The sequence below is a fragment of the Limulus polyphemus genome, unplaced genomic scaffold (genome assembly GCF_000517525.1).
Source record: "Limulus polyphemus unplaced genomic scaffold, Limulus_polyphemus-2.1.2 Scaffold3411, whole genome shotgun sequence".
In the NCBI taxonomy this organism is placed as follows: Eukaryota; Metazoa; Arthropoda; class Merostomata; order Xiphosura; family Limulidae; genus Limulus; species Limulus polyphemus.
In genome coordinates, this window is record NW_013669021.1 from 57,709 (window position 1) to 68,966 (window position 11,258).

At 30.3% G+C, this 11,258-nt stretch overlaps 1 protein-coding gene across 2 annotated transcripts in view; it reads left to right on the plus strand.

The window, feature by feature from the left end:
* LOC106469303 (myosin-IIIb-like) overlaps nucleotides 1-11,258 on the plus strand; it is an 81,830-nt gene that overhangs the window by 42,880 nt on the left and 27,692 nt on the right. For both annotated transcript variants that reach the window (XM_013929791.2, XM_013929790.2), the window contains 10 exons: nucleotides 1,390-1,600; nucleotides 1,829-1,970; nucleotides 2,526-2,679; nucleotides 6,454-6,542; nucleotides 7,155-7,355; nucleotides 8,313-8,581; nucleotides 9,298-9,409; nucleotides 9,654-9,816; nucleotides 10,105-10,170; nucleotides 10,500-10,631. In XM_013929791.2, coding sequence (XP_013785245.2) covers nucleotides 1,390-1,600; nucleotides 1,829-1,970; nucleotides 2,526-2,679; nucleotides 6,454-6,542; nucleotides 7,155-7,355; nucleotides 8,313-8,581; nucleotides 9,298-9,409; nucleotides 9,654-9,816; nucleotides 10,105-10,170; nucleotides 10,500-10,631 — 1,539 coding nt within the window. The remainder of the gene's footprint in view (nucleotides 1-1,389; nucleotides 1,601-1,828; nucleotides 1,971-2,525; nucleotides 2,680-6,453; nucleotides 6,543-7,154; nucleotides 7,356-8,312; nucleotides 8,582-9,297; nucleotides 9,410-9,653; nucleotides 9,817-10,104; nucleotides 10,171-10,499; nucleotides 10,632-11,258) is intronic.

The window sequence follows — 11,258 nt, forward strand, 5'->3', positions numbered from 1 at the left end:
GACAGCAAATGTACAACGTTTCGACCTGACTGATGACAAAACCTTAGTTCGAAACGTTGTTACATTTGCTGTCATGTTAAACTTATATTAAAGTTTTTTTTGTTTTTTTTCATTACCCATTTAAGCCGTCTCCAGCCATTAATAGAATAGTGTGAGTACAGTATATTAAAATGATTTTGGACACTCACTACATCATTACAGTACATTTCATCTTGTCTGATCTTGCTCTGTCTTATGACAGTGCATCTTGTCAACAGCTCACAATGTAGTTTCAATTGCAAAAGTCTCTATCATAAGGCTGCTATGTCTACAGATATGTCATCAAAGCAACTTGTGTCACCTTTCCAGTCTAGTATCCATCCTGATTATGATGCCTACTATTGCCTAGGACATGTGGACAGCATTTTCTGATGATCTTTTTGTTTGTGGATTCTCACCTGTTACAAGATGATGTATTTTGCATATAAAACTTTTTGCAAGTCTTTTTCTGGAAGGTCCTGGTGCCTGAAATTTATCCATATTCCTTTGTTTTCCAATGCCAATAAGTACAAGTGATATACCCATCATGAGATTTTAAATTCCTGGTCTGAAATAATTTTATGATATAAATGTATAAATATTTTCTGTTGGGAAGGGCTATTACATACTGTTCCCAAAAGTAGTTAGTCATCGGTGGAATTTCACTACTTACAAAATGTCAAGTAATGTCAAAATATACTTCTGATACATGTTGTCCCACTACAACTTTATAACAGCTGTGGTTGTCATGTGACTTGCTGATTTGCATATTCAAAATCCTTTTAATATGACATACTCAACCTTTTGTATTCTAGCATTAAACTTACCCAATTAGGCATTAAAACTATTTACATCTATTACAAATTACAAAAATCCAGATAGATAACCTAAACTAAATAAAATATTGAAGTAAAATCATGTTTTACTTCATTTTTATTATTTTGAATTATTTAAAAAACTTAGGTTCAAGCAAACCAAGTTATACTGTGAATGTACATTAACTTATGGAAAAAGTTTCTCAATGATGAAAACATTGAAGGATTTGAGAAATAATTCTTGTTCTCTTTGCAGTTCAATCATAATAGAAAGTAAAATTTGCCATGCTTGATATAGTATTATTTGAATGTTGATGGTGATGACAATGGCATATTTTGTAAGCTCTGCATATTTCAGAGAGATTTCCTAACTTAATTAAATGCATAAACGTTTGTATCACATAAGTATGTAGAAATTGAGATGTATATTTTAAATTTATATATTGTAATTGGTTGATATTAGCTTGGAAAAAGAAATTAGAAATATCTTTTTTATAGCTTTTGATGATAGACAAAACTGTTGTAATTAACAAGAACATTTTTGCATATTTATTAGTTGCTGAGTTGTTAGGGGTGGACACTAACTGCCTAACTGATGCCTTAACTACTACAACTATGGTTATGAGAGGTGAGACAATTACTCGACCTAACAGTGTACAGGAAGCTGAATGCACAAGGGATGCTATGGCAAAAGCCCTTTATGGCAGACTTTTTGACTGGATTGTAAACCAAATTAACAGACTCCTCTCTTTGGGTCGTATAGTGTAGTAAGTACTATTGCAGTTTTGTTTAATTTTTCAATAGTAATAATCTTTTTGAGGTACTAAAAATGTCTGAGTTCTATTTGCTAGAAATTTTTATCTTTCATAATTTCAACTAATCATATATGATTAAATATCTATGATGTATATATGTGTGTGTGTTTTATATATATCAGGCATTTTATTTGGATATTACATTAAAATGCCAAAATATTTTTCTGTTTTGATTTCTAGTGGAGAACAACTGTCTGTTGGGTTGTTAGATATTTTTGGATTTGAGGACTTCAAAGAAAATTCTTTTGAACAGCTGTGTATCAATATTGCTAATGAACAAATTCAGTATTACTTTAATCAGCACATTTTCACCTGGGAACAAGTAAGTACATATGGAGTTTACTCAACAATGTTTTATCCTTTTTGGAATATGTTTCTTTCATATTAATTATTGAACCTTAAAACTGAAGTTTTTGAGAAATCTTGCCTGGAAATTATCTTGTAATAAAATGAAAAGACCTTTTGTGGAATACTTTAAACATTTATTTAATTCACACTTAATGAGTAGACAGTGCTATGTAGGTAATGTTTAATGTATAGAATACTTCTTCTTGAATGATGTGTATTTTGTAGATTTACCATTAGACTTAAATCAACTTAAATCAATTTGTATATAGTGCAAACATAAGACTACTAGTTATATTTGTAACAAGGTAATCCACTTATGTTCTTTGAAAAACTTCTTTAGATAAATAAGAAATAAGCATACATGCATAGGTAATCAGCTTAAAACTAGTTCACATAAGTAAAGCTTAAGGTGGTATTGTTTTAGGAATTCACTGATGTATAGAAACTAGCATAATGTTTTGAATTTTATAAAAAAAAAAGGATAGTGTATGATGAAATAACTTATTATTTCAATTTATTTCATCTACAGCAAGAATACAGAAGTGAAGGAATAGACATAGACCTTGTGAATTACAGTGATAACAGACCTGTTTTGGATATGTTTCTAGAAAAACCAATGGGACTTCTGTGTCTTCTAGATGAAGAAAGTCACTTTCCTAATGCCACTGATCAATCTCTTGTTGGTAATGTTTAATACATAAATCTTTATAAAATTAAGTTTTGCTTTTGTATTAAAGATATAATATTTTCTACCATATTGTTTTAAGTATGTCAGTATAAGTTTTGAATTGTGACAGAAAACAAATGGTTTAAAATGTTATTTCAGCTAGGTTACATGTTTTTTCTCAAGAGCTATTGCATAAAACTTGACAGAATGTTTAGATGCAAAGTTTTCATACTATATCATAACAAACGTTTATATGTTATTAGAACTACAAAAAAATCTATCATTAGCATAGAAGTTATATGGGTGTAGTAAACCAACCTTTTGTTAACCTGCTGAGCAAAAAAAATGGCAATAGGACTTTTTGCATGCCAAACAATTGATTTTCTGCCTAAACTAAAGGGTTAACCATTAAGTATGAAAAATATAATGCATCAACACTATCTGTTCACTTAATAATCTTAAACTGAGCACAATACTTCAAAAGTGGCCTAAACAGTGACCTGTACAATGAAATTATAACCTCTTGTATTCAATATTTTTTTAAATACAACATAAAATCCTATTTGCTCTACCACTAGCAATAGCACACTGATCAGATGGTATAATATACTGATCAACCAGAACACCAAGATCCTTTTCTTTCATAACACTATTAAGGTTATTCCTATCAAAAATCATACTTATAACAAAACACATGCATTACTCTGCAGTTATTGTAATTGAAAGCCATCGCCTATGTAATTGTCCAACTCACCAAATGATATAAATCCTTTTGTAGAGCAAGCAGTATCTACCTCACAGCCAACAATACCCAAGACTTTAATATCATCAGCAAATTTAAGTAATTTATTGACCATTCCGTCATTTATGTAATTGGCAAAAAAGAGCAGAAGTCGTAACACTGAGCTTTGAGGTACCTCACTTGTGATATTAATCCAGTTTGACTGAACTACATTTATAACAACCCTCTGGTTTCTATCCAACCAGCCAAATTATCTTCCACACTTGTAAAGATCATTTTTTAAACATGCCTTTTATGTGGCACATTACAAAATGCTTTCTGAAAATCTAGATATACCAAATCCACACTTTTACCGTCATCTACATAAGCAGTTACCTCTTTAAAGAATGTCAAAAGGTTAGTAAGGTAAGATTTTCTCCTAGTTAAACCATGTTTACAATTAAACAAAATTTTAAACTTTGTTAAATGATTTTCAAAAACTTTGCCCATCACTAATGCAAGAAAAATAGGCCTGTAATAACTGGGACAATTTTTATTACCACTCTTAAAAAAAGAAGAATAACATTAACCAACTTCCAGTCCTCTGACATGAACCCACTGCTCAAGAAATTACACAAAATACTACCAATTGGTTCACATATACGATCCTTAACCTTCTTCAGAACTATTTTGTAAATATTATCTGACCCAGGAGCTTTATCATTCTTTAAACTTTCCAATTTTTTTAACAAGCTCAAAAGTAATGTGATCATCTTGTTTCCATCTAGAAACTGTTCAGGACAAAGAATATTGCTTAAATCTTCATTAGTAAAAATTGAAGAAAATGTAAATTTAATAACCCAGCCATCTCATAATCATCAGATATGAGCTTTACTTTATCATCCCTGAAAGGCCTTATTTCCATCCTAACATTTTGCTTAACCTTAATGAATTTAAAGAAATTGTTACTGTTAATTTTAATATTTTCAGCCAACCTTTTTTTCATATAGCCTTTTGAATTTCCTAATTTCTTGGTTGACGAACTCTTTTGATTTCCATAATCTTAATAGCAGTCAATTTAAAAAATATATATTTTTTAATTTTCCACATTTGATCACTGTGTCCAATTAATTCAGATGCTCAATTCACAACATTTAGTTCTTGTCACATCCTTTCAAAATTTTTTTTTAATTTGGAACCAAATTCATTATTCCTTATCTCTATATGCAGCAAAACATCAAATCTAATTAAGTAGTGATCACTTGCATCCAGAAGTTCCCCAGCCTTCACCCTATCAACCATTTATGTATTAAAACTTAACAGTAAATCTAAAATAGCATTGTTCTTAATAGGTTATCCAACCAATTGGTGAATAAAACCAACCTGAACAATTTTTAAACACCTATATCCCTCATGATTTTTCTCTAACATTTCCCAGTCTTTATGCCTGAATTTAAAATCACCCATAACCAGAACCCAAAGAGATTCAACCTCCTTGCTGTTAACTTTGATATCCTCAACTTGAACAGGATGTAACTTACAATTTATGTATAAAAGCCACTCCTCCCATTCTTTTTAGTACTGTCTCCCCATTAAATAATATTTAACATTTCATTTCACAAAAAGATCTTTCATCAAAATTGTCTACATTTATCCAAGTTTCAGTTACTTCCATTATATCAAAATATTCTGTTCCGACTATTGCTCTAAAGTCTTAAAATGTTTTCTTATAATTCTAGCATTACAATAATAACAGTTCAGCCTACCTTTAGAACTACTTCTGTACTTTGTTCCTATACTATACTTTTCTCTGCTTCTTATTTTTTCTTCATTACTCTGGCTCTCACCATTGTCTAGTCCTGATATAAAGCTGCCCTCATAGTTAATGACCTTGGAAAACAAGCCAGCCTCTATTCTATTTAAATGTAAACCATCCATTTCAAAAAGATTTCTTTTCTCATTGAACTGATTCCATAAGTCTAACTAGCCACTCATCGTCACATATTATCCTAAGCCTAGCATTCAGCCCTTAGCAACCTACTTATAATTTCATCCACACAATTACATCTTGGCAGTATCACTAACAGAATTAAGTTATTATGGCCCTTTTTCTAAATGCCTTTATCAATATCTTGTACTCATCAGTTAGATCCTTTGGCCTACCATTCTCTACATCATTAGGTTTTATGTGCACGAGAATGACTGCTAGCACCATTTACTATATCACTTGCTGTGTCAGTTATATCTTCCACTCCTGCCCATGGATAGTAAAACCTAATTCTATTTCTTTCCTTTTATCCCACAGACTATTCTATCTATGTGCCATACCAAAGAATCACTAATAACTATACCTTTCATTTCCATGCTTTTCTATTATTTTTGTTTTCCTTCCCTACCATAGATCTTCATTTGCACAAGCTTAAGGCTGAAATCTGTTACTTAAGAGTACTTGCTCATTACATTTAAAACTACTATTTCTAGCCTTAATATTACTATTTCTAGTTTCATGGAAGCCATTATTAGCTATTGTATTCCTTACATATAAAAGCCTAAGATCCTGTTGCCATTTCCCATGATTCACAATTCTCTTTATCTGATGCTTTTACTCTTTTTAGAATAGCCTCCAGTTTCTTTTCCAACCTGTAAACTCTATGAACAAATTGCACATCTTTACTGCTACCTTCTTTAAAATTGCATTCCAATCCTGATTTTCCAAATAAAACCTATTCCTTGCATCCATTGTTCTCTACAAACTGTGAGCACTTAACACCTACACTGGTCTTAACCATTGTAATTTGGGCATAAATAATCAACACTAAACACAAGTAACCTGTTGGCAAGACTAAGAATTAAGTGTATTACAGTTTTTTATCATTACTTTAGTTTCACGGTAAAGTAATTAAATTTATCTTTTAAGTATAGAAGAAAATTATGAACTTTTAGGTATGTTTTAGAAAATCTAAATTCATAGAACATAAAATATATAGGTAAAAAGGTTTTTAGATTGTCTCTTAAACATTGTAGTATAGCAGTGTAACTGTTGTTAATATCTGAATTTTTGATTTTCAGAGAAATTCCATAATAATGTTAAGTCCAGGTATTATATTCGGCCTAAATCCAATGCATTACAGTTTCATATCCAACACTATGCTGGCAAGGTAAATATAAGTGAAGGAAATTAAAATATTTCTTTATATTCTCTAAGATACAAGACAATATGTGTTTTAATAAGTTAAAACAAAGAATAGTTCTCATAAAGTTCTGTTGTTTCCAAACTGGTACCTATTTACATTATAGCATGACGACGTCATGGTTTTCGTAATTATGTCCATGCCATGTCTAAATAGTTATATAACACTTTTGATCATAGTGATGTACTAATACTGTTTATCATTTTGAAATAATAATATGACATTTACTACATGGTATCTTAGTATGTGTTATATATCAATTCATAGAATTGATTGATACCATATAACATCCAAAAATACAGGAACATAGTATGTACTGTATCTCCTTAATGACTAAGGTACTGAAGATAAATAGGAACAATTAACATGATTTTCTAAACATCCGTTATCTTATTAATATAAGTGTTATATGTGACAATGCTTTTACATCTGGCATTGAGAAGTTTATTATAAATTTCAGGTGTGTGTGTGTTTCTTTTTTTTGGGGGGGGTTATTATTATTTCACATATATAATCAATGAAAATTTTTCTCGGATTGTTTTATGAAATTACACATTTGCAATGTTTTCTTGTTTAAAGGTAACATACAATGCTCACAACTTTCTTCAGAAAAACAGGAATTTTCTACCTCCTAAGATAATTCACTTGTTACGACAATCCTCACTGACCATCATTCAAACATTATTTCGAATGCCATTAACTAAGACGGGTCATCTCTTCAATCCTGAAATTAATTTTTCTGTTCACAAACCTTTGTTGAAAGATGATATGATATCTAAGGTATTTATATATTTCTTTTTTTTAGTTACTTAGGGTTAAAAAAAAGAATTTTATGCAGTATTGGTAGTGATATGAATTATTTTATTGAAAACAATTCTGTGTTGCTTACAATAAACCTTGGTTACCCTTTTTTTAATTTAAATTTTTATATGTATAACACAGAAAAATGACATTTAAGTTACTATGTAATCATGTATTTTTCCTTTATGCAGTTAGCTAGATACAAAAATGTTAACAAGGTAATTAATGGGAAATTTCTCCAAAAAATCTATATTTGGTCTGCTAATTTTCAACTTCTGTCAGCATTAGTCTCTTTAAAAATGTTAACATTCAGCTTAATGGTGCCTTTAATTTCTTAAACATAAAAATATCTTTGTTTTTAAGAATGCTCAAACGTGTCTCACACACACACACAAATATTCTTTTCTGAAAAATGTAAAATAGTTCCCTCTCACATATTGATTTAATTTTTGGTGTTTAATTTGCCTAAATATGTTTATATTTTATGTATTTGTCAAATGTTTTATTTTCATAATTAACTTTTAGATAGTATTGTATGCATGCTTCTTATATGTGATATTTTCAGCTTGTTGAAATCTTTATGTTCAAAATGTTATGAAATGTATTTTGTGAAATGACTAAAATGAATGTTTAATAATTAATTTCAAATTTATTTTAACTTTTAAAATTAGTTTCTCTTTAGCGAAATATTGCAACAAAATTACATGATACTTTACAATATATATGTTTCTGGAACACTCAGAATATATTAGAAGAGTAATAAAAATGCAGAACTTATAAAGTTCTCCAAGAAGATCAGACTTGCTTACAAACAAAAAAGCATGTAAATAATAATATATCAAAGTATAATTTGATATTAAGTTTTAGAGCTGTATATTGCTTCAGCATGGTTTCATAAGGAATTTTATTTCATATAAGTGTTCTATTTTTTTTTAGTACAATACTCATGGCCTAATTAGCCAGACTCGAGCTCAGCAGACTGTTGCAACTTATTTTCGTTACTCATTGATGGATCTTCTTAACAAAATGGTCAGTGGTGTTCCACACTTTGTTCGCTGCATTAAACCAAATGATGAGAAACTTCCAGCACATTTCAACTTGAAAAAGGTAGTACAGCAGCTTCGTTACACAGGCATACTAGAAACTATTCACATTCGTCAACAGGGTTATTCCCACCGGCTAACATTTGCAGAGTTTTTGAGAAGGTAATTCACTATATAATGTTTGAGTAACCTATGTAAGATTCTTACAGTTTATGTTCCTTTGACAAAATTTGTTTTATTTTAATAGACTAAACAATTTTGTATTAGTAGGGTCTTCTGTCTGCTGAAAAACTGTTATTCTGCAGTAGCTAGTCACACAATTTTTTCATGTATCCAAAATAATTATCTTATGTTTGGATGTTGAAGGAAGATATAGTTAAATGAGGAGTTGCTGATAAAAATATATCAAAGAGTTGTGAGCTTTCTATAAGCTACACTGAAACATGAAATTAGTAGTGAAGATTGTGTTTGATGAAAGCTTTCAAACTTTTTTTTTGATATCATGATGTTCTTTGTTTAGTGTATTATGATTAATCCCTTACTCTTGAACAACTTATAGAAACCACTACATACACCCTTTTAAATGTTGTGATGAAGCATAGTTTTACATTGTCATTTTCATGGTGCTATTTTTTTATTAAAATTGTGAAATTAATGTGGAAAGATATGCAGGATTGGAGGTGCTTTACACTGGAATAAAAATGGGATTGTGGAAATAATTTCTGACACATTAAGAACTTGGAAAGTTAATTTGTTCATGAAATCTAAGTAGTGATTGTGATATATGTTAGTGCAACTACATATAATAGGTTTAGATCTTTTTTTTCACACAAGTTTTTTTTCTTTCTAACCTAAAGTGTTATATGTTCTTATATTAGATACTGTTTTCTTGCCTTTGGATTTGAGGAGAGGGTTGTTGTGTCACAAGAAAACTGTCGGCTGTTACTGCTAAGACTAAAAATAGATGGTTGGGCATTGGGGAAAACAAAGGTAAGAAAAAGAAGTCTAGTATTTGGTCTTTTTGTCACTAAACATGCATTATATATCCAATCTTTAAATAAACATGTATTGAGATGTACAAAACTTAAGACACAAGAAAGTGGAAATAACAGTGAGTTTCAGGGTTCTATCCTTCTTTAGGTTCATTGTACATAAGTATATTAATATGATTTTTACCTGAGAACACAGAATAAGTGCAAAATATAAAGTTTTAATTAATTTTATTCTTACTCAGGTGTTTCTAAAGTATTATCATGTGGAATACCTATCCCGCATATATGAGCAGCAGATCAGAAAGATCATTGTAGTTCAGGCAGCTGCTCGAAGGTGGTTAGCAGTACAGAAGGCAAAGAGAGAGAGATGGCAAATTGCCCAGAGTGTTTTGATATTGCAGAAATGTAGGTTCTGATATATGCTGATTCTTTTTTTTTCTACAACTCATAAAAAAAATCCAAATATCTTAGTTTTGCTGTAATTCTTCAAATGAAAAACTGTTAATGAGAGGATGTGTTTTTGAAACATTATAAGCCATTGAATTGGTTTATCTCTAGTAGACAACCTTTAAATTTTGAACATTGCAACCAAAATGATATTGTTTTTTGTTATGATTACAGCACATAATTATGCATGTATTTGAAGTTCATAAAACTCTACTCACTGTGTAATTACTTTTTACTTATTTCCAGATGCTAGAGGCTGGCTAGCAAGAAGAAGTAGAAATTTAAAGATGTCCAAACCATTGTCCAGACCAAGTAAGTGTCAATGGTTTCATCTCTCGCATGTTTGAAATATACTATGATAACGCTTAATTTAAGTTTGTATATGTTCAACTATCACTTTATTTAAGCTTGCAGAGGTGTTCAGTATATAGTTTAAGCTTATAAAGATGTTCAACATTTAGTTGAAATGTAAAAACGAAAAGAGTTCAACTTGTTTAGCTGCAACAATTTTCCCTAAAATACGTGTTTTTACTGATTATTTGTGTATGCAAAAGTTTTATTTGTGACAAGTTGTTTGAAGAGAATTATTCATATGTATGAATATAATAGTTTGAAACTTGAACCTGGAAACTTGCTTACAGGTGATGGACCTCAAATTCCTCCATGGAGAAGGGACACTAGCCCACAACCAGATGATGATGTTAGGTCAGAAAGTCCAGCAAGTGATACTCACAGTTGTACTCCTGATGAGGCAGCCTGTACCATACAAAAATGTAAAAACTGGGAGGGTGGTCTCTAGTGAATACTTTTGTTTTATTTTTTTGTGAAATTTGTAAGAGAAAGATAATATTACATTAATATCAAAGTATTTGTAACTACTGGAAACCCTAAAACATTAATTGTTAATAAACAAAATTACGACACTTATGATATACAACATTGTTTATTGACAAAAAGGGGACATGGATAAACGTTTCAGAATTCTATCAGATTCCATCTTCAGTATCTAAAGCAGAATAAAATGAATTTACATAAGTCTTTATACATTGTCAAAGTACAGTTGCTAAATATAATGATAATTAAACAAATAAAACACTAAACAGTAATCATGGGGAGAAACTACAGCAAGAAAACACAACGAAAAAAAAAAAGGTAAAAATCAGTAATACGAACATATTAAAATATGTATAATTTAAATGAAGACTGCATGTTGTCCAGTGTTGGAGAGTGCTGTTTGATGTGGAGGGTTTCTTTGATCAATAATTCCAGGTCAGTATTAGACTTGCAGAGGATAGAGATATTTGATAGTATAGGTTGATGTCCTGTTTCTTCACTATGTTGGCGTATAGAGGAAACACAGGGGTTATTGAATTTTTTTTTGCATTTTGATGGAAATTTCC